Raw genomic sequence first — 25,210 nt, 5'->3', positions numbered from 1 at the left:
TGACACTGTTTGTTTAAGTAGTCTAAATGAACTCAAAGGCAAATCACCTGTGGAAGGCATAGAACCCTAAAAAATTAAATAAACGTAGATATGCTCTACTATATGTCTGTCAAGATGTGGATTTGCATTTTTGTGCACACCATTTACACAGACAATCACATCATCAGTGTGTGAATAGCATATAAACTTGACGGGTCTCAAAGTCTGAACAACCTGTCAAAAGAGACATTTGAATACATGGTCATATCAAGTGAAAATATCATTAGTCTCTGCTGACTGCTGATGGATTGGACTCCCAAAAATATAACAGTACCTATTATGCACTCCTTTTTACATTTTGTAATTTTTAAGTGTCTCTAGAGTCTAATTTTCATATTAATATATCCCACAGTTCAATTATTATTCCATTTCTCATGTTAAGCAAAATTTTCATGTGTCTTTAAATGCAAATGAGTTTCCGCTTCCTGCCCCTTTTCCAGAATATGTTGTCTTTACAGACGGTTCTCTTTGGCATCTTTTTGTGTGTAAACCAGCAAACCCACACACATATAAACATTCATGTTATGAGAGATTCACATAAACACATTCAGTTATGTCTGAGAAAGTCATTTATGTACACCGTGGAGACGCATCAGTGTTCAAACACCCTCTAAAAGTGAATTCTGCAGAAGTAAGACCTGCTGGAAACAGGACCATTGCTGCTGGGGGATAAATCTAGAGGGCCATATTAATTCAAAACATGGATACTTCAGAATAAAAAAGGTTTGTTGTACAAGAGTTAAATGAAGATGCATAAAGTGCATTTGAAGATGATGGGGTTTAGTTTATTTTTATGACTTCGTGGCTCTTGGTCTGAAGATTAAACCTTTCAAAGACACACAGTATTCAACAGATTTTCACTTGGCTAGAAGTACAGTGGGTCTGAAGATTTCTTTATATCCATGCACGCCATCCAAAATGGCAAGTCTTATATGAAATGAAACATTTTTCTAAACAACAGGATTAACTGGAGACTTGATTTTATTGTGAGTGAAAACTTTTTAAATATATTTATCAAAAAGTGCAATTTCTTTCAATAACTTGAACAAAATGACCTTCATTACACACATCGTTTAATGAATTAAGTGTTCATAAAAAAAAGTAGTGAAAACTAAAGTTTAAACTTAACAATTGACATATAAAGTCTTCATTCTTTTGCAGTTCTTTTACTTACATTCAATAAAGTGTTTTAGTTTGAGATTCAGATTGCTCGAGGGAATATGGTCATGGGAGAAATTAGTTGGGAAGGAAAGAATAAAATATTTAGCATTTTCATCAGATGCTTGAAAAATGTGTCTAAAGAAAATGTTTACATGTGTACTTTTTAAATCATTCACCAAAAATATTAATAATATATGTATAATTTGGAATATTTTTCAGAAAAGCTCAAATATGACAGAGCACTTAAATAAAAAATGACATCTTCAGATTTGTAAAAAAAATCTCTTGTTTTTGGAGTGTTTTACAAAAATACATTTCTGGTTGAAATGTGTTTCATTCAGTGTTTCTTTACCCTAAAAATTCTGGGTTGTCATCACTCAACATTGCGTCAAAAATGGACAAACCCTATGTTGGGTTATATTTTTAATTAAATTTAAATTACACTTTTTAACCCAACGGTTATGCTTGACTATATTTGACAAAGTTGGGTTACAACAAACCAGTATTTTTCAGAGTGTATAACCGACTACGCTTACATAGACATCAGTAATCGAATTATTTGCCTTAATCTGAAAATGACAATATGATTAAGGTTTATGGATTATTGATTAATGTCAACAAATTGAAAATGAAACACCCAAATAACATTAACATCAGTTTGGCACTTTCACTTTGCTGTTTACATGGTGGACTCTTGACCAGAGTATTGTTTTAATCAGATTAAATTCGTATTATTGGCGTTCATGTAAGCATACTCAGCGAGTACTAATACGCGCATCCAATATCTCATTGGTCACGGGAGGCATGCATGAAATGTTCCTGAATGAAAGTGCCAAACTGCAGCTAAAGTCCAAACTAAAAACGAAACACCCGAAATGACATGAAACTCTGGAGGAAATGTGGATAGCGTTGTGATGTTAATGGAATTATGTGCTGTAACATATAAAACAGGATCATGAAAGGAATGTTCAAAAAGAAACTGATGCTCATCATATTATTGTCCTATTCAGATTAAGACAGATAATTCGATCACTGATGTCCATGTAAAGTTTGTAAACCTAGTCATTGTTATGTTCACTAGCGATTTTTAAGTGAAAATATTTTTAGTGCACAGAATGAAAAAGTAAATAAATAAAATAGGAAAAAAATCTCAGTTAAAACTGTGCATTTTTGAGAGAGATGGACAGAAGGCTTTAAAGCAGGGGTGCTGGAGGGCCGGTGTCCTGCATAGTTCCAACCACAATCAGACACACCTGGGCTAGTTAATCAAGCTCATACTAGGCTTTCTAGAAACATCCTTGCAGGTGTGTTGAGGCAAGTTGAAGCTAAAATCTGCAGGACACCGGCCCTCCAGGACTGAGTTTGGACTCCCCTGTTTTAATAGGTAACAAAAATTTTCCATAACTATGTCCTCGAGACTCAATTTAACTCTTATCCAAGATCTCAAATCTTTTTTTTTTTTTTTCAGAATACAAATACTTTTTTTCAGAAGCCAATACTTGTGTTTCTCATTGAACACAGAATCTCACCTTCAGATAATAAAAGGACAATCTCAAAAAGCTGTTCACATTCATTCATGCTACCTTAAATACTAACCCTAACGTCTCCTCTACCAGTGTTCCTTATGACATCCATGAGCCTTCACCATCTCAGGGGTTGGAGTTTGTGTTCTGGAAGGTCTGTGGTCGTCCGATACGTTGCAGACATCACTAATGTTGTCTGATTTGAGGTCATCAGAGCTCTCCATGATCTCACTCTGACTACAAATCTGCAGAGCCTGAGAGATAAACACATCCAGGTCGAAATGTTCTTCTCCAGATGGACGCATCTGTGAAGGCTCTTCATAGTTTTCACAACCAATGGAGGAAGACGGATAATTGGAAGAACCGTGATGAGGAGATGAAGGAGATGAAGGCAGCAGAGATGGAGGAGCGGAGAAGAACGGCGTCGGGCTTCTTCTGGATAGAGGACTGGGCAATGTCAGCGGCGCTGGGATCTGAATCTGAGACTGAGGCATCAATGTTGGAGAAAGCGGTAAAGGAGGTGAACATGGAGAAGATGGAGGTTCTTGAGGAGAACCAGGTGAATGGAGACCTGACTGTGTGCTCTCCACCCAACGCGAGATCTCCTGGAAAAGATCTCCAGGTTCGGTCAGAAGCTTCTCTGCGCTGTTTTGTCTTGGAGCAGCCATGCTGTTGTTCCTCCAGTTGGAAAGGTCTAGGATGAGTTTGGGTTCAGAGTAATGCTGCGGCTTTCCTTCTCTCCATGCAATCTTGTCCAGGTAGGATGGAGAGCCCACTTTGTAGTCGCAGGAGCGTCCGCAGTCCAGCTCGCTGAAGTGTCCACAGATGCGCTCCAGGGATGGGTGTGACTGCTCCAGGAATCGCTCTGCAGAGCTGCTGTGGGAGTACTTGCGAGGGTCTACCTGCGCTTCCTCGATGTGGGAAGCTGAACTGGCTCGTGGGTCCCTTTGAACTTCTTCATCTTCAGCTTCTCCGAGTTCTGAGACGCTCTGCATGCAGCCACACTGGTCCTGGGTAGGCCAGTAAACATCTGAGGAAAGACTACTGTCATACCTGAGGAAAAAAAGGCATATGTAGTTTTATTACTGTTTTTATTTTACCAGTAAAGTCATCCTAGAGCACAAAACCTCTTATTCTTATGTTGCACAGGTATATTTTGGGATGAGTCAAAAATGCAATGCATCGATTCTATTGTTTTCCCAACAGTTATTGAAATGTTTGGTAAAGAACATAATCCATGTACAGGACAGACCAAAACAAAACGTATGATTAGTAATGCACCTTGCTAAAACATTTAAAGGTACTTTTCTCAATATCAATTAATATAAACAAATATATATATATATATATATATATATATATATATATATATATATATATATATATATTTGAAACCCTCTGATCATATATATATATATATATATATATATATATATATATATATATATATATATATATATATATATATATGATTTATATAAAATATCTTAAGAATATCTTATACACACACATGTGTGTTTGTGTGAGTGTGTGTGTGTGTGTGTGTGTGTGTGTGTGTGTGTGTGTGTGTGTGTATATATATATATATGTGTGTGTGTATATGTTTGTGTGTGTGAGCGCGTGTATAAGATATTCTTGGTTAAAAAAAAAACAAAAAAGGTTTGCGACTCTTTTATACATTTTTAGACAAAACAACAACAATACCATTTTAGCTTCAGACAAGTGAATACAATTACTTTTTAAAAATTAAAAATATAAACATTAGTTATTTTGACCAGTTGTCTCTTTCTGGGAAACAAAAAGGGTGATGACAATATTTATTTGAGATTTGGAGGGGGAAAAGGTCAGCATTAACATTTTAGTCTAAAAAATATTATTAAAAAAAAAAAAGTAAAATAAAATTACTAATCTAAAAAATGTCATTATATTATCAGAAAATATGTGTTATTTGTTTCTGATATATTATTATGATGTTAATTATTTAACAAGAATGAATTTACATAATCACAAGCCACAGTAAAACAGTGAAAGTGTACCTTTTTAACATTCTATTTATGATTGAATCATGAAGAAAATGTTCAGATGTAAATGTTAGATGTAAAGTTACATCATAAAAAATAAATAAAAAATAATATATATATATATATAATTAATTAATTTAAAAAATTTAGCTTCTTTTCTGACCACTATTGTTGCATCTGTGCTAATGAAAATCACCTGCAGCACACAAGCTCATTTCCATTTAACAGCAGCTTTTATACTCTTCAAAATAAGTCAGTGTGGTCTCTGATCAGTCAAGGCAGATCTTCATACACTGTAAAAAATGCTGACTTCCACACAATTCCACTATGCTGTCTCAACACAAATCTATGAAGTTAGAGTAATTGTTTTAACAAATGTAAGTAGGTTGAACATAAAACAATTAAGTCCCCCCCCCAAAAAAAAACTCCAGAATTGTTTCGTTTTAGATCATTTCAAATAATTAGTTTGACAAAGCAGCTTTTTTTAGTTTATGACCACACAGAAGACAAAGGTGACTTTCTTATTAAGATGTCACACAGCCCACCATGCGATTGAATTATTCAAGGGATTAATACGTTTCTATATTTGAGCCTCACTGGACGTCACCAGCTGCTCCTTTGGGCATTTCAGCAGCCGTCTGTGTAAACTGCCTCATAATGTGACCCTTCTTTTCACTTCTCCAGTGTCGATGTAGCTGCAAACTTTTAACCATCAAACTTTCACCATTAAAGAGGATCAAGAAGGTCTGTGCAGTTTAATTTGAACAACATTGTATTTAGTCCACAAATCTCAGCTTAGACTTTCTAGTTTCACTTTAAAAACACAATCGATTTGTGTTGGAATTAAGTTGGCTTATTAGTTTTTACAAATTTAAATGGATTAAACATAAAATAATTTAGTTGTCCCAATAAAATCTCAAGAATTGTGTTGTTTCAGCTCATTTTAAATGAGTATTTTGAAAAGCAACAAAAAACAATTTGTGTTGCTGGTAATTAACGCTTTATAATAATAATTTGTCTTTATTATAAAATGTCCGTTGTCACTTTCAATTTTTTTCTGAAGCACTGTTTTGTATATAGTTTAAAGGAAGAACTAGTACAATATTTCACATTTGTTTGTGTATTATTATTAAGATTATTCCGACTGGAATACACTTTTAAGAATGTGAAAATGATTTGCATGGTAGCATGTGATTCAAAAGCAGCTTAAGTACTGATTTAAGTTATATGTAGCAGATTCTGGAAAATCTATTAAAACATCCGAGTATGCCATGCATACAGAGAATATGCATACATACATACTGCAGAAATAGTAAGAGTAGCATAATACCCTGGCATTTTGAACATAGCCTGTGTTTGTGTGTGTGTTTGTTTGTACCTGTCCCAGTGTGAGCGGAGCCCGTGAGTGTGAGTGCTCTCAGTCACCAGACTGTCCTCTAGCTCGTCCTCGATGCGGAAGGGCTGCAGAGACACTGGCTCATCCTGAGGACACGAGTATCTCTGCAGAAACGGCTGACACAGAGCTGCTTCTGCCGTCAGACGATCCATGGGGTTAAAGGTCAGGATACTCTCCAGGAAATCAATGGCTGAAACCATCAAATCAATGACAAACCACAGTTACACATGCTGAACACATCTCGCACCTCTTGATTATGAGATTTTGAAGGGGGGAAAAATCCCAAATACATTTTAAACTGTTTCTTTTGTCATACTTTATCAATTTAAGCCTTCCTTTTTGGACATCAATTTCAATAAATAGAATGTTTTCTCTAAATGAGTTTATTCTTTGACAGAAAGCTATATATCTCCACTTCAGCAGCTCTTACACACATTGAACTTTTCATATCTATTCATATCTGTGTTCTAAACATTTTTACTGAAGGATTTGTAAATGTATAATGTTTCTACTAATTATTTCAAGAATTACAGAGTGATAAATATGAGAAAATGCTATTTCTTTCGTAAACATTCTTGACTCTACTATGTCAAAAATTAATTTCAATCCTGACTGCATTCGAAGTTCACATTTCTTTCTAGAAATATATCCAAATTTGCCTATATTTACAATTAAATGTCACCCAACAATTTTAATTCTGATATCATTTAATCTCCTTCCACTGTTTGAGCTTTTTCTTCTGTTGAACACAAAGGTACAGATATACTGGATAATGTTGGGGAAAACCATTTATTTAATTTTTTTGTTTGTTTGTTTCTAGTCTCTTGATGTCAGTGGCCGCTTTTTCCAACATTCTTCAAAATATCTTGTTTTGTGTTCGATACAAGAAAGAAATTCATTAAAGTTTAGACCCACTTAAATTGTGAGTGAATTTTAAAGAACTTTGTTTGGGTGAAATTTCCCTTTAAAAAATTGCCTCTATTCTATTGCCTCATTTAAACATTTAATCAACGTTTTTACACATTTGCAATACAAAAAGTGTGTAATTCTTAATGTAATAATCAGATGTTGAAGTATGGTGATAAACTGTTAACTCTGTTGCCCTGCAGTGCATTGTGTTCAGAAGCAGTTTGCTGGACTCACCCTTGTCCTCCACTTCTGGCATTAGATCTCTGAAGGATCTCCTGATCTGCCAGCCGTGACCCACTAGAGATGGCATGACCCTCAGCAGCTCCTGTCTGTCCTCCTCTCTGATGACGGGCACCGTGTCCAGAATCAGCTGCATCTGTTCCAGTTCATGAGCACCTGAGATGAGGCGCGCACACACACATTTACACACACACAATGTCAGACTATTGAGTCAGTGATATTTAGACTAGCAATTAAAATATAAAATAAAATACTGAGTCACTGATTTTAATATACATACATACATACATACATACATATATATATATATATATATATATATATATATATATATATATATATATATATATATATATATATATATATATATTTTATTTATTTATTTATTTATTTTTTAAATAGATATTTTATGAGAATAATACTATTTTTGTATAAAATTATAATATATATATATATATATATATATATATATATATATATATATATATATATATATATATATATATATATATATATAAATAAATATTGTTACGTTCAAATGATTTATGATTTATATACATTCAATATTGGCAAAGCATCAATTTGGGGGGAAAAACATAAGAAGAAAGAAAGAATTACAGCTGTACACAAACAACTTGAAATATGATATTAAAGTATGGGGGGAAAGAAGTAAACTTAGCATCACATTGTTTTGTAGTGTTTTTAATTTTTTTTATTTATTTAATTTATTTTTTTAATAATTAAGACATTTCTCTTTTTTAAAGTAATGTTTTACAGCAATCATTCCAATTTAAAAACAATTTTAAAGCCAAAATGAAATGTGTTGATAATATAATGTAGACCTGTAAATATTTTATATATACGTTTAATGTATACATCATTAAAAATATCATATAAACACAAACTATAAGCATATTTAAAACAGCAGCGTTTTTTATTGCTATTTGTATTTACTCAAATTATTGGAACCCTAGTCATGCATTTTTCCTATATTGTAACTGAAATAACAAAAAAAAAAGACATTTGCAACATCTTTTACACAAAATGCTTCATTTATTTACAATGTTACCGATGCAGTGCAGAACTGTGAAACTGATGAATTGACACATCAGGTCTAAATATCTATTTCAACATTCAGCCACTAGAGGCCGCTCTGAGACTCCAGATAATGAAGATTGACGTTTCTGTTGAACCACAAGGTTAACAGGACAGCAGCAGAAAGTGTTTTGTCCTCACCTGCGAACAGCATTCGTCCAGTGAGCATCTCGGCCAGAATACATCCTGCGGCCCACATGTCGATCGCTTTTGTGTAGTTATTTGGAGACAGCAGCAGTCTGGGCGAACGGTACCATTTAGTGACCATCCCCTCTGACAGGTAACCCTGTGCGGGAAACAATAAATGTGGTTAATATATATTTACACACGACAGTAAAAACGATTGATATATTTTCGAAGGTTGTCTGGCTGAAAAAAAAGATATTTGTTCAGCAGGTTACTCTGAATAGCAAATGAATGTACTCGGTATAGGCCTTCTGGTCAAAGTAGAGATGCCAAAAAGAAAGTAGCGTACACTTGGAAAAACACTTTTGAGAACATTAAATGTCAAACTATTTGTGAAATAATGTTCCATCGTCATCCTGACCTGTAAGAATGAAACAATATATGCCACTTATTCTGCCCTGTATTAAAATATATGAATGAATAAGTGTTTACTATATTCGGGTACACTTTAAAGAATTAAAAACTTCTTGATGAAAAAAGGTCAAATCTTTGGTGGTATGAAGGATGGTGGCAAAGTAAGAAGCTAAAATGTTATGAATAAAACTATTTTTTAGGATTTTGATTCTTTTACTTATCATGCCTGATTTGCATTTTAGTGCATGTCGTCTGTGGGCAACATGGCAGCTCAGTGGTTAGCACTGTCGCTTCACAGAAGGAAGGTCGCTGGTTCGAGTCCCAACTGGGTCAGTTGGCAATTCTGTGGTATAGGTGAATTGAATAACCTAAATTGGCTGTGTTGTATGTGAGTGAATGAGTTTTTCCCAGAAATGGGTTGCAGCTGGAAGGAGATCTGCTGTGTAAAACATAATGCTGGATAAGTTGGCGGTTCATTTCGCTGTGGCAACCCCTGATGAATAAAGGGACTAAGCTGAAGAAAAATGTATGAATGTATGTCTTCTGTCAATCCTGCACTCAGTATTTTGCTGAAATAAATGAAATGAAACATTGTGAATTCTTACATAAGGACGCTTCTGAAGTAAAAAACAATTGTATTGTGTTGTCTAAAGACTAACACACAAAATTTGATGCACAAAAATGCTCTAAATTATCAGTTTTTGTTATTTAAATTTTTGAAAAACTGTCATCAGTAGTTTACAAAATAAAACGAAAATGACATTTTACTCGAACACAACTATAAAATGAGATTCTAAAAACAAATAAATCTGATTTGGTCTTCATTGGACTTATTTTTCTATGGTGGCAGAGATGCATTTTATAACATCCTTTGATTAACAGAAGCTTCAAAAGAAAGCGGTTTATTTGAAAAAGTAATAATTTTTTGACTAAAAGTACACACATGTGTGTGTGTGTGTGTGTGTGTGTGTGTGTGTGTGTGTGTGTGTGTGTGTGTGTGTGTGTGTGTGTGTGTGTGTGTGTGTGAGAGGGAGAGAGTGGGGGGGGTTTCCCAAAACTGGATTGTGGCTGGAAGGGCATCTGATGCATGAAACATATGCCATAATAGTTGGCGGATCATTCTGCTGTGGTAACCCTTGATGAGTGACTAAGTCAAAGGAAAAATGAATTAATTAATTAATTTCAAACAAATGGTGTAGTTTGACATAAGGCCAAGCAGTGGCGCAGTAGGTAGTGCTGTCGCCTCACAGCAAGAAGGTCGCTGGTTCGAACCTCTGCTCAGTGTGAGGATTTTGCATGTTTTCTGTGCGTTCGTGTGGGTTTACCCCACAGTCCAAAGACATGCTGCAGGTGAATTGGGTAGGCTAAATTGTCCATAGTGTATGAGTGTATGAGGGTGACAGGCCCAGACGACAGGCCGGCCGGAATGTGTAAAAACAAGACGTTATCATATGGACAGGTCTAAAATGGCTTGTTCCAAAAAGCCGACCCCGCAACCATACGGGACTAAGGCCAAAGAAGAAGAAGAAGAAGGTGTAGTTTGACATAAATTGGTCGCCCTTTACAATAAGGTATCATTAGTTACTCTATTAACATGCTCTAAGAATAAACAAAACCTGCACAGCATTTATTAATCATTGTTCAAAATGTATTATTAAAATGTGAAGTAATGTATGTTAACATTAGTTAATGCACTGTATTAACTAACAATAACTAAGTTGAATAAGTCAGAGGAGAAATGGTCGTGCCCAACTGAGCCTGGTTTCTCTCTAGGAATTTTTCCTTCCCTTTTGTCAAATAGTGAAGTTTTGTTCCTCGCCACTGGCTTGCTTGGTTTTGGGAGCTGCACATTGATGGGTTTGCTCTTAGATCAGATGTTTGGACTTTCAGAAATGAAAATTAAACCGCACTGAACTAAACTGAGATTCAACTCTGAAAACTGGACTGACACTGTTTCAATTTACTAGAACTTTTATGTAAAGCTGCTTTGACAGAATCTACATTGCAAAAGCGCTATAAAAATATACATGAATTTAACGCAATACTGTAATAAATGTTTTTTTAGTAATGCATTACCTAACATTAACTAATAGAAACCTTATTGCAAAGTTTTATCCATAAATCTTACTTAGAGTAGGGTGTTATGAATGCAGCATGTGACTCGGCTTGTGTGTGAAGTGTGATAAAGAAACAGCTGATGTACAGTAGCTCTCTGACTCTCCGTAACCCTCTTCCTACAGTCTCCTTCTTTCATCCCCTGCTTTCTCACCTCCCACTCTCCCCTCGGGCTCAGGTGATGAATTATTTGTGAGATTTTAGCAGGGCGGATCTGAAGGCTGACGGTGACACAAGCGACAATGATATTTACATGTCCTGCTCAAACAAAGAGCCTTTGTCTTCTCGATGACGCTGATTCATGGAGACCTTTCAAACTGCTCACAGGAAACAACACCGCCAAAGACTGAAATTGAGAAATAATATTAATCAAATTATTTTTCTTTCAGGCATCTTGGTAAGTGTTGGTTGGTTTTCAAAGTAACTTGCACTGAGATGGACTGACTTTGAGGATTTTTTTTCAAGCCAAAAACGTATACATTTTTTGATTTTTTTTTTCAAATATATTTTATATAAATATTATATACTGTTGACAAAATTGTTAGCCCGACTGAAAATAAAAATAAAAAAGTGTTCTGTATAACAGATTTGTTTCAATGTTTTTAAACATAATAGATTTAATTTTTAAATTTTTTTTTTTTTTGATGAACTGATATGTACTATGATGACACTACATAATATTTTACTAGTTATTTAGCAAGATGCTATTCAGCTTAAAGTGCAATGGCTTGAGGTTATTGGGTTAACTAAGTTAGGTTAATTAGACAAGTTTGTTCTGTAGACAATATAAAAAAATCTCTATTGTTTTTTTTCTTTGTTTTCTTCCCAATAAAACTTAAAATAAGCTTTTCTTCCAGCCAAACAAAAAGAAATAATACTTTCTCCAGATGAAAAAACATTTCAAGAAATACTGTGGAAATGTCCTTGTTCAGTTAAACATCACTTTATCTAATAATCTAAATAATAATAACTTAATAGTAATATTAGTAATCTAAAATCTAATAAATTTGCCATGAAATGTGATGCGTACATTTAGTTAAAGGCAAAATCCTGTGATTTTTCTATTCTTTTTCAAATATCCCCAAGTATTTTTATACGTAAATAAATATGAAATAACATTTATATAAAATATACATGCGTGTGTTATTCTCTTACATAAATAATTAATCATCATGACAGCTTTAAACTAATCTGAGGACTAGATTTATTCATGTTAGCATGCTTAGAAAGCCTTAAGTCATTTACATGTTAGCTGTGAATTTCAAACACAATCTCACGGCAATTCAGAACTTTTTGTCTTAGTGGCTAATTCGTTAGATTTCGTATGATTTAATTAGTACAATTTAGTACGATTTGCTCATCCCCCAATGAAGGTTGGGTTTAGGGGTGGGGTTAGGTGCCTCCTTTTTAAAATGGTACAGTTTCGTATGACTAAACTTGTATGAATTAGCCACTAAACTGACAAAACATAAAATTCTTAGGTTTTCTCGTGAGATCAGGCTGGAATTGCTCACAGTTGTGCCTGTTTCATATTGCATATTTTAAGATAAATTCCCCCTTCTAGGCTATCTTAAAGACATCTGAATATATCTGCATTTAAGAAACAGTCCAGAAAACATAGACAAATGCTTAAGCACATCAAGCACCCCTGTAGAATCAGGTCTGATTTAATATCAATATCAATCATGAATCAATAAAAAACAAACAAAAAGCAACAAAAACAACATGTATGCTAAAAATATTTTGTAACTTTTTGGAGACTTTGGAAGAATTGCATTTTAAAATATTTCAGAATAACAGAACATCTTATGTGCAGCTGTTCTAATATTGTCTGTTATACTGCCAGTCAAGAAGAGTTATTTTATTTATATTATATTAATAGATTAACTCCAAGTTTCACAAACAAGGTTTAAGGCTAGTCAAGATTAAATTGCATGTTTAACCCGTCTCAACTCAAAATAACTTTCAGTGAGATGTCTTAAAATACATCAGTGTCATTATTGTTCTCCAGGTGCACACTGGTAATATATTTTTCTAAGGCCATTTTTATAAATTTGGCTTAAATAGACTTATTAAACTAAGGCCTAGTCCTGGCTTAATCTAAGCCCTGTTTGTGAAACTGGGCCTAAGTGTTATTTTTATTTATTTATTTAGAAAATTTACACCTGTTCCTTGCTTTAAATTTTTTAGAAATCAAATAAGATTTTCTTCAGATGTTTCATGTTAATGTATTTGAAAATTATTTGGCCAAAAAAAAGTGTTTTTAAATATATTTATTAATTAAATTTAATTCCAAATATATAAAAAAAATGCACAAACATGGTCAAAATATTACATATAAATAATAAATAAATAATACATATATATGTATGCATATATAGGCCATTCGTGTGAAATTTGAAAAATATAAATATTTTTAATTTCACTGTGCAGAATTATAAGCCCAGTAAGGTGTAAATCAGTTTCATAAAACTTATCTTTATATCTAATTGAGTTCCTATTTAAATGGCTAGCCCAGCCATCATAAATGAGCTACAGAACAGGAGAAAGGACTCCTGATGAAGTTCATTGTCCACCTGATCTTCATTCTTCATGTGCTATTGAGGTAATAAAACCATCTGGGGCCCTTTCTGTCCCCTGCCTGCCCTGAGAACATATGCGGATCCAGATGCTGCTGTAAATGCAGTCCACTTCTCTGTGATCCTCTAGATTTGGGAACTGAATGTTCCCTCCATGCTGAGAGGGGAACAGACGCTCTCAGCACCGAGTGGCAGAGATGCAGGCATTCGCTCAGTGAATGGGTGAAAGGAACTAGTGCCCTTAATTCACTGAGGCTCACTGCTGACTGAGAGCTACAACAACACACTAATGCTTCTTCAGACTAATACAACCAAGAGTGGCATGCACCTATATTTCAGAGGACACTCACACATACTTTTTAATGCCAGTTTTCAATATAGAGTATATTATATATTACGTTAAGTGGTATCTGAAAATGATGAGCTATAAGTTTTTTAAATAAGTGTTGCCATATCTTTAGACATTTTTAATTGACTACACATGGGTAAAATAAAAATAAAAACATCCACTTTGTGGAAAAGTGGCTTACAAAAGTGTGAAAATGTTCATAGATTATAATTTAATTCAGAATTTAAAGACTTAATTAATGTGTGATACTTAGTATTAAATTAAGGGTTTATATAATAAAATAATATATTACAATTTTTATTTAAACACAACCAACTTCTGGATCTTTGTTTTGATCTTCAACACAGACCCACATATTTATATATACACAATATATATGCTAATATCATATCATATTAAAGTAATTTTTTTATCTGTTAAGCTGCTAATTTGCAACTTTATTTTTACTAGGTTACATGATTTTGGTAGAAACATCTGGCTACCCTGAAGGTATCAGCACATATTCAAATAAATTTTCCCAATCATGAAATATCTCCTGAATAACTTATTTATCTGAATATACTTATTTATCTTTTTTTTTAATGTATCTTGCTTAAATCCAGGTTCACTAAACATTTTTTTCAGCAACTGAAGACAGAAGTTTTGGCAAATTTTGATTAATATTTTGAGTGACACGACAGCCCAAGAATACTGCTGGGTAAGGCTTATTTAATTCTATCCTATTTTTCCATCCAGTCCTGCGAGTGACTGTCCCCCTTTCCCTGATCATTCACCCCACCTTGTACCGTCCCACACAAAGCTCTCCATTCATGCCTTCCTCTCGGTCTGCTAGTGTTACACAGTGAGCCCTGCTAAATAATACAGAAGCACAATGAGACAGTAAAGTGCTGCATTAATCTTTCAGCTCCCATAACATCAAGGTAATTGTTCATAATTATTGTATAATACTATAGGGCAAAGTTTGAAAATGAATGTAAAATGTCTGGAAATATGAAGTAACCAGACACACTATGTAGTTGTTATTAGGGTCAATTCAGTGTGTGTGAAATAAAACCTCGAAAGCAAAATTGAAAGCATGGAAGATTAGTTTTTTTTTTACTTTTAGGAATAAAAGTACTATGAAACTTTTCTCTCTCTACCTCTCTCTCTCTCTCTCTCTCTCTCTCTCTCTCAAACACAAACACACAGTGTGATGTACTCTTACAATTGTGCAAAATAATCAAACTTCACCATTATTTTAAAAATGTGAATAGATTCTTTGTTAAATCACAATCTTTAAATGTGAAGTCGAGGTTTATTTTAGCTAGAAGGAGTAAGTGAAAAAAAAATGAAAGTTTGCTCCTGAGTTGTGGATAAAATATAAGCTAATTACAATTATACTCGACAAAAGGGCTGACAGAGATCTATTTAAAGTTGTATTTTGGGGGGTTTAATGTATATTATATGAAATTATATTGAAAACATCAGAATAATTCATTATATAAAAACATCAGAATAAAGTTTAAGTCTATTGGAATCTTTTAGTGAAAAAAGTAAGGAGCTGAGAGACATAAACATGACACGATGCACTTATATGCAGCAGTCTACATGTGTTTGTTGCCTCATTACAAACATACATGACAAATTTCACAATATACACGTTAAACTAAAAAAGATCGAACAGATCATGTGCCTCTTTGGGAGGCACTGAATACATTTATAATCCATCTTTCCTGAATTTTGTTTTCTGACAACCAGCTGTTATAATATATGTCATGCTACAAGGAAACAATGGTATTACTTTATTCTATAATGCTTGGTGATTCATACAGTAAAATGTAAATAGCTACAGGCACTTCAAGAGCCAAAAAACAAACAATAATAATTCCCTGTGGCTGATGATATAGAGGGGATATAAAGTAAAACAAATGGTTTGTGCAAAAACTCAACTTTATTTACAATATTATTATCATCTTTAATTAACCAATTCCTATTTAATCCATTCTTATTCTACAATCTTAAATGTAGAAGGGATGAGGCTGACTAAATTGACAGAAAATAAAAAATTTTGGGTGAACTAAACTATCCCTAGAAGTCTGAACCTGATTAAGAATCATCAATGAGACTGATGAAAAGCAGATCATCTCAAGTACTTCTGTGCCTAAGGAAGTTACATTGATGAAGACGCTGTAAATGGATTAATATGTCATTACCTTAACAGCCTGCAGCACATGATAATTGATAGGAAATGTGATTCTGTTAATCAAGGCCAAACTGTGACTGCAGGGTGAACCACAATGAACCCTTGTAATGTAATACATACTACAAGAAGACTGTACAGACTGCTAACATCTAAAAGGTCCCAAAAATAAACTGCTAAAACTAGTTAATTAGTTTTGTGTATTATTCAGTTTGTTTTTTTCCTATATTCCTAAATTACTTGATCACTTACTAAAGGATTATTTTTGTACAAGAATTCCTTTTTACGTGTTCAAAATCATGGCATTAATTTGGTACATGAACTCTAAAATGTATGTAATCCAACATTTACTACTAGATAAGAATGCCCTTGATGGGCATTGATAGTATATATATATATATATATATATATATATATATATATATATATATATATATATATATATATATATATATATATATATATATATATATGCGCAGTATTTCTGCTTTTTATTAAAATACTGCAGAGGGCTAGCTGCCGGATAACTATTATTATAAAATATTCATATAGAGGTATAAAGGCTGTAAAACCCCTCACTACACCATTTTCTCAGATAGGCATTAACATTTTCACACTTTTCTCTCATTTAAACACTCACATAACTTCTACCTTCCTTTAGCATGTCCAAAAGTCCAACTTTTTGTGTGATGGTTAGCATTTTGGGTGCCACTGTGGGTGCCTTTGATGGTGTAGAATGTTTCGTCGACATTATGGGATTTGTTAGGAAGAAAACTTGCAAAAATTCAGTCCAGCACTACACTGCTAGCAAGCAAAGATTTATGTCAATTTGGCAAGCTGAATGCATTCTGTCCTGTATAGGAGACATGGCAGGAAGTAGATTGATTGACAGTGGTCTACAGCCAATCAGGACGCAAAACACGAAAGGTGAACTGCATTATGGCAAGGGACCACTGTATATAATATTCAAATACAAGTATAACTTTGATTGATATAATAGAAATAACTTATTTGATACAAGTGTGTCATTTTTGTGTAAATTGCATTATTTTGGAGCAAAAATGATGCTATCGCAAATTGGAAGTAGTTTTATGGCATCAGCTATAGATGTCTTAGAGCTGATTGGTCCAGTTTGGGATTGTTATCTATAACCCAAAATAAAACCTGCTCCGGAGAAGGTTAGCCATGTTACTGTGTTAAAGTAACCCGATTAAAACCAACCCACTATTGAGCCCTAAAACTATGCTCAAAAATTATGCTCAAACTAAATGCCAACTTACCTGCGTTAAAAATCTAAACTGCCTTTGTACTGCAGGCCTCTAGATTTTGCGTTATCCACTTGTGACTGGATTGATGAAACAGCCTAGATGTATTTTTAGTGAATGAAGTGTAGTCTGTGACTCACCTTGTGCGAGTAATGTGGGTCGACAATGCGTGCCAGGCCGAAGTCTCCGATCTTCAGCAGCATTTGCTCTGTGTTGATAAAGATGTTCGCTGGCTTCAGGTCACGATGCAGCACGTTGGCCGAGTGGATAAACTTGAGCCCTCGAAGCAGCTGATAAAAGAGCAGGGTGGCATGTTCTGCTGGTAACGGCCCTTGTTCGAGTAGTCGTGCCAAGTCAGTCTCCATACACTCTTGCACTATGTATATGGCCGCCACATGAGTCAAGTCCCGTGGCAAAGGGTGACCAGACGAGCCCAACACGTCATACACCCGGACCACGTTCTCATGCTGAAGGCGGCGGGTGATCTTTACTTCCCTCAGAGCGTGTTTTACGCTGACGGCATCTCGCATTACCAGCTTTTTCACTGCCACACGAAGGCCGCTGCGCCTGTCTAGTGCAGAAAGCACAAGACCGGATGCTCCTGTGCCCAGAGGACGCAAATCCTGGTACTGTGCCCCCAGGTCAAAGCCATACCGGAATGGTGATGTGTTGTGCCAGGCCATTTCTTAGAGAGGAGAAATCAGGCATTGCCTGTGAGAGGCTGTAGAGAGTGAGGAGAGTAAATACAATTTAATAAACTCTGATTATAATGCATGTAGATCAGTGTTTCTCAACCACATTCCTGGAAGACTACCAGCTCTGCACAAATTTCCATGTCTCCATACCCAAACATACCGGATTCAGGTCTTCAGCTCATTAGCAGAGACTGAAAGACCTGTAATGGCTGTGACAGACAAAGGAGACATCCAAAACATGCAGTGTTGGTGGTCCTGCAGCACCATGGTTGAGAAACATAGCTGTAGATTACACAAAAATATGTTGTTCATTTACTCATGCTCATTGGCTTTTTTTCATCAGCAGAACATTTAAAAGACTTATAGCTGAAACTGTGGTCCTTGGTGATACATAAAATGAAGTCAACAGTGTTTTTCTGATGATACACAAGCATTGGAAAATGGTCCTCAGAGTGTTTATAATGGTCTGCTTTTTCACATAAAGCTGTATGCACAAACACACATAAAGGAAAGCTGTTTGATAACAACTTTTTAGTATTTGAACCATCAAGGAATGGTACATGTATCATTTTGATGAAAAACAAAACACATTGGAGGCCCTCAGAGCTAAGAAACTGCAATCATTCATTTTCCTTCGGCTTAGTCCCTTATTTTTCAGGGATCACCACAGCAGAATGAACTGCCAACTATTCCAGCATATGTTTTACTCAGCGGATGTCCTTTCAGCCACACCATGGTACTGGGAAACACCCATTCACATTCAAACACAAACTCGTACACTATGGCCAGTGTAATTTATTCAATCACCCATACTGCTTGTCTTTGAACTGTGGGGTAAACCGGAGCACCCAGAGGAAAGCCTTGCGAACACAGGGAGAACATCCAAACTCCACACAGAAATGCCAACTGAATCAGCCGGGACTTGAACCAGTGCCCTTTTTGCTGTGAGGTGACAGTGCTTAACATTTTTACTTAACAAGACAGTGTTTAATATTTCTTTACTGATAATTTTGCTGTTTTTAAACTCAAGCAGTGGAACATGGGAAAATAACAATAGTGCCATACTGGGGATTTGAATTCCAACCAATAAAATGACACACCTTCAATTCACTGCACATAATGTTTATGAAAATATCCTTAAAAGGTGCCCAATATAACCATATACATTTTTTTATAAACATCATGGATGTAATTTCATGATTTTTATGCACATTCCACAAATTTTGCAAGCATGCTTTTGACACTAAATGAGAAACTGTCACAAGTTTAAATCAAGCAATTAGTCAATATCTTGTTTTAACCTGTATTTCTGACAACTTTTACTTTTACTTTTGAACATAATTCATTCATTCATTTTCTTTTCGGCTTAGTCCCTTTATTAATCAGGGGTCGCCACAGCGGAATGAATGGCCAACTTTTCCACCATATGTTATTATGCAGCGGATGCCCTACCAGCCGCAACCCAGTACTGGGAAACACTCACTGTCCAGTTTAGCTTAAACAATTCACTTATAGCACATGTGCTTGGACTGTGGGGGAAACAGGAGCACCCGGAGGAAAAGCCAAGCCAACACAGGGAGAACACAAAGAAATGCCAACTGATCCAACCCGACTCGAACCAGCGACCTTCTTGCTGTCAGGCGACAGGCTACCCACTGCTAATAGGGCTGCATAATATATAGTTTAAGCCTCAATATCACAATGTGCAGATCCGCAATAGTCACATCGTAAGATAAGCAATAGTACATAGAATTTATAGGATTTATGAAAAAAAAAATTCTCACTTAGAATTTGTCTTTTTTCTAGTCTAAATATCTACTTTTCAAAGTGAAAACAATATTATTTTAATTCCCCCATAAGTGGATATTTTTCTTGTTTTAAAGCAAAAACCTCTGAAGTTGATTACAAAACAATATTATGCTTCATATATTTTTTAGATATATTTTATATATTACAAACGAGACAACTGTCTCGTTTCTGTACCTGAATACTGTTAGACTCCCGGAAAGAGCTATTCAAGCTATCTGTTGAAAATGTGTTCATATTGCAATAGTTATTGCAGAAAAATTAATTATCACATAATCAGATTTTTCCAATATCATAAAAATCTAACAATAGCAAATAACAATCTAATAACAAGCTCTAAATTTACTGAAGTGCAGAGTTTTTTTTTTTAGAATTTACATCTCTTTACAACTGCACCTGCATAAAGCGAAATTTAAAGTCAGCATGAAACAGAAGCGGCAATAATCTTTTCTTTCCTGTTGCAATGTATATAAGGAAAACAGGTGCAGGATGGGTTGATCTGATCATCAGGATTTATTGGATAGTTGTAGCTTAATATTGATCTCATGTGAGTGACAGAACATACCAGTGAATGCGATTTCAGAAAATATAAGAGCTGCCGCTGCAGGGGAAGTAATTCTTATTAAGGATTATGAAAGCATGGATAAATCATTTAGAACAAATGCTGCAATAGCCCATAAAAATAAGAAGTGTCTGCCTTGATTTCGCAGTGACTTTAACACCTCATCCTGAAGACGGAGATCTTAAATCTCACACTTGCATACTCTTAAAGCAATGGGGGCACAGTACTGGGTGGAATACAACTCACCACCCAAGTACAGGGCAAGTGTTTCCATAGCAACATGCCACTGTCAGCCAGTGCCTGCTGCACACAGCAAACACTCTGAAACGGAGTCTCAGAGGATTCGTCTCTACCCCAAAAAACACTCCATGTTAAATTCAAATTGAATAGAACTCCTGCACAGGAGCTGGAGGTTTTCTTGTGATGTTCGACGTGAACATTTGCAGCAGGTACTTTAAATGTGGCTGCTTTTCATGTATAATCTAAGAGCTTTCACTTGCCGTCTCCGGCTCCAGGCTGTCCTGAACCCTCCATGCTCCTCTGGCAGATATGTGTCATGCTTCTCATCTGCTCCCTTCAGTGGAGAGAAAAAGAGAGAAAGAGAGAGAGAGAAGATGTATAATTAGACACTGATCATTATTATAATACAGTACAGACAAGTGCAGTTCAGAAATAGGACCAATACATTTTATAGTTTCATTTCTTAAATGTTTTAGCAATATGGTTGCCTACAATGATAAATTAATAACTGGCGAGAAAGCATGTAGCGTTATTCTACTAGTCTGACAAGATTAATAAGTCATTTGTAGTCCAATTTAGTTCTTAAAGGTTAACTCGTTCATTTTTGTTTACCTTATTTGGCTTTTATTCAATGAAGTGCAACCGTGCCCACACACAGTTTTAGGTCCTGAAGTATTTTCTATTTATGTTTTATCACCATGGAAATAAAAAAAAATCTCTGTTAAACCCATTAATAAAAAGCTGAGACTAATCAAAATATTACAAACTTTGGTTTGAAGAAAAAGAAAAGATGCAAGACTGTGTAATTAAAGGAATAGTTCACCCAAAAATTTAAATTCTGTCATCATTTACTCACCCATTACTTGTTCCAAATGAGTTTTACTTTTTTTTTCGTTAGTTTTATACATTTTTTTTTTAAGTCAGAAACATATAACCATTATATTTGATTTTCTTCTTCTATAGAAGTTGGTTACATGTTTTTAACATTCTTCAATATGTGAAGAGCTCAGATTAGAGCTGCAGACTCACAGATGCATCACTGTATTTTGTACGATTCCTTAGATTGGTTATCTTTAAAATCAAAGGAGAAAATTACATTTGAACTTATTTACTTTAAAGGCTCTTTAAGGTAAACTACCATCCTACCTTTCTAATTTGCTAACATTTCAAATTAATATTCATCACACTAGATTTGGTTCCTATATTCGGTTGACAGTATAAAGGGTATTGTCAGAACTTGGCAAATGTGTCCTAGTGCTTGGAATGATCTGCAAAATCAGCTTAATCTTGACACACTTCCGACTCTGAGTACCTTTAAACATCTTCTAAATACCTGGTGGATACCTGTAATTGTTTTTTTATGATCTGATCTTTTTGTTGAATGGTGATTTTATAATTTTGTGGTGTTGTTTTCTGTGATTTTTGTGTAAAACTTTATATGCTGCCTGCCATCTTGACCAGGTCTTACTGGAAGAAGCGGCAGTACTGTCTCAATGTGATCTCCTGGCTAAATAAAGGAAATAATAATAATAAGATGCAAAAACTTCAAAAAAGTTTGAAATTTCCATCAAAAATGAACATTTTTCTCAGCCTCCTTTGTTTATGGTGAGATATTTCACATTAAAGACTATAAAAAGGACTTCTTGTTTGCAATAAAATTGATATTACTGAACATACACACAGGAGCCTGATAAAAATACAGCATTTAGAGTTTCTTGCATTTGAGCCCTTCATATCTTCTATTGCATTCAACAGAAATAAGTCAAGAGTGAGAAAACGGTTAGCTACTTTCATTTTGGGTGAACTTTAATGGCTTCAATGAGGGAAGGTTCTACAATCCCATAAAGCATTGTGAATGGCGTAATGACACTACATATGACAGAGAAAAAAAAGACTTTCAAGTTGTTGGTTTGAATTAGTCACCTTTTTTGCAACGGAGAAATAATCTATTTTCTGATAGTTTTAAAAATATTTTCTGATTGTTTTATGACTTTGAATCATTTGCCTTTGGGGGAAATTGCCAGGAATAACAAACGGCAGTAAATGGTAAAAAAATAATAATAATAAATAAATCAAACTACTTGCTCTACAGACAGTTCTTTTTATGACTGTATATTAATATATACAGTGCTCAGTGTAATCGAGTACACCCTATTTTGAAAATGAATATTTTGAACTATTTCTCAGTGAATATAGGCAATGTATTTTGGTGCATTTAAACAAAACAAATTTATTGAACAGATATATTTATTAAAATTATATTTTAGTCACAAACATATTCAGAATTTGAAAGATAATACAAATAAATTCAACCCAAATATAGCAAAAAAAAAAAAATCAACTGAATTTATCCATTTTTTTTCTTGTATTTTTGTCTTTTTTTGTATTCACTATTTTTCTATAATATATAAATTTGGCTGTACTAGTTTTTGGACCGTTATCACAAGTTAATTTGTTAGATAAGCTCCAGATTTGGTTTTAGTACTGACTAATCTATGCACAAATATAATATTGTATAACTTCCTATTAAAAATATTAATTTAAAAGATAGATTTGTGAGGGGTGTACTTATATATGCTGATCACTGTATATTACATGTTTGCAACATCAATTAATTAATATGAGTAGTATGAATGAAATTCAAGGATACTACATCCACCACTTAGCCATTTTCATTTGACCTACATAAATTCTGTCCTGTGGTCTCCAGGGACAGTATCTTTGTCTATTGAATGCAAACCCTGGTGAAAGTAATAGGTAATCCAGTTTTTTCTTTCATACTGTTTTTTGAATACTATGATATTACACGTCTTACATTTTATATGATTAAATACAGACAAAGCCTAGTTTTTCCTCATATGTGACAACATATGCATTACTAAATGTTGGTTTATTTATCTTTAAAGTGCGTTTATGCTTTTAAAGTGCCTTAAACACTAGATTAAAGTAAACTATGCTTAACATTATAAGTAGCAATAACTCATCAACAGCGTGACACCACGCGTCACGTGATGTAAACATGGTGGTACCCATAAACGGACAGACCCTTTCCTGTGGAATAAAGCAGATTTTTGTGGAACACTGATTAGAATATTGTTGGCTGTTAATCAATACAATTCTTGTGTTTTGTTGTTGTTTTTCGAAAGCCACGTTTATTTTGATTACTTTTGAACAAGTAAAAAATACCGAGAGTGCAGAAGAATCTAGCACAAACCAATGGACCACCAGACTAGTGTGAGCCAAACTTTATAAATAATGCATATGACTATGGCGCTGACCGTGCAAGCGGATGCAATGTATTGTCGAACGTTAGAACAGAATGTAGCCTTATACTTTTTAAACGTACCGTAAAATAAAAAACACGGAGAACTTGTTAAGCCTGAAGACGAAGGCAAGAAAGCACACATGAAGCTGTGGGTCCAGCTGAGCACACAATAGGCAGCGCTGCATTCATTCGCCTTTGTGTGACAAACAGTAACGCCTGTATTTGCCTCAGAAATTGAGCGGATACATAGACCACCCCAAACGCAATGTATGACAGCAGTTTCACACGCAAGTCTATTTTTAAGTGACAAAAGAGCCTATAAGCGTATGAAACAGAATGTAAATTCAGATTTTGACAACACTATCTTCTTATCTTCCGGCCCATCCGCGGAGAAAACTACAAAGGCAGCGATGCTCCTGGATCTCTTACCGTCGCCCGCCTTTGTCAGCTGCTCCACGGGCTGCTCTATTTGTGTTGGAAAGAAAACAAATGAACATAGTTTTCCGTCGGGAAAGTCGTGTTTTCGTAGTTGAGAGTTTGTTATTGAATCTTGGCACCGGCGCAGTCCGGTGAATGGAGGTTTTAGTCTCAGTTTGCTGCTGCCGTGAGGAATTTTCCGTGTGTGGAGAATAATAGTAGATCTTACCGGCGATAGTCACCGGGAGGAACCGCGGAGAGAGCTTTCCTTTAAGAGACACTGCATTTGTTCGGCTCCCGGCGTCCCTCTTCTAGTGTGGAGCTACAAGCTTTTCTTTGGCAAAACTCGCTGGTGCCCCCTTGATGACGTCACGCCCTCCCCATCCATCAGACGGTGATCCTGACACCTGCGCGCTCGTGCAGGACAAACACATGATGGGCCGTGAGCGGCAGCAGGTTTGCTGGTGCTCTTAACTGCTCTGGGCATCTGGTTTTGACACGCGAAGTGATTAACTTCACAAATACGCTCGATAATATACTTAAACACACACACACACGTTTTGAATTTTCTTTTGTAGGTTTCCACATGAGAAAAGTATTATATTGTATTTAGGCCTATAATAGAGTAGGCTATGTTTATAAACTATATTGTAACGTTATGCTAGCATTTACATAAATTTGTTAATTAATGCTAAATACTGTAGTATACTTTAGTTTTTACCACAGTAAACTGTGGAATATTATAGTAGTATAATACACCCTAAATGTGGAGAATACAATATTTTGTAATTAACATTCATTATTAAAGTTGGTG

At 34.9% G+C, this 25,210-nt stretch overlaps 1 protein-coding gene across 6 annotated transcripts; it reads right to left on the bottom strand.

Moving 5' to 3' along the window:
• Positions 1-1,002: 1,002 nt before the first annotated feature.
• Positions 1,003-24,750, bottom strand: mapk4 (mitogen-activated protein kinase 4). 6 transcript variants are annotated; one of them, XR_015496982.1, is made up of 8 exons: positions 24,409-24,750; positions 20,975-21,048; positions 17,552-18,132; positions 8,526-8,670; positions 7,284-7,445; positions 6,123-6,330; positions 2,558-3,776; positions 1,003-2,423 (listed from the first exon to the last, which is right to left on the bottom strand). XR_015496982.1 is itself a non-coding variant. In XM_087263083.1 (7 exons), the coding sequence occupies exons 3-7, from the start codon at positions 18,092-18,094 to the stop codon at positions 2,810-2,812; spliced, it is 2,025 nt and encodes a 674-aa protein (XP_087119209.1). In that variant the 5' UTR covers positions 18,095-18,132; positions 20,975-21,048; positions 24,626-24,750; the 3' UTR covers positions 1,003-2,809.
• Positions 24,751-25,210: the final 460 nt, after the last annotated feature.

The sequence above is a fragment of the Danio rerio genome, chromosome 8 (assembly GCF_052040795.2).
Source record: "Danio rerio strain M-AB ecotype USA chromosome 8, GRCz13ab, whole genome shotgun sequence".
Taxonomy (NCBI): domain Eukaryota; kingdom Metazoa; phylum Chordata; class Actinopteri; order Cypriniformes; family Danionidae; genus Danio; species Danio rerio.
This window is presented reverse-complemented; position numbering and strand designations above follow the sequence as displayed.

Coding starts and splice junctions, on each gene's coding strand:
- mapk4 (XM_087263083.1), bottom strand. CDS start 18,094: ATGGCCTGGCACAACACATCACCATTCCGGTATGGCTTTGACCTGGGG. Junction 7,446..8,525: donor TGGACGAATGCTGTTCGCAG/GTGAGGACAAAA, acceptor GCCTCATCTCAG/GTGCTCATGAACTGGAACAG. Junction 6,331..7,283: donor GCCAGAAGTGGAGGACAAGG/GTGAGTCCAGCA, acceptor TGATGGTTTCAG/CCATTGATTTCCTGGAGAGT.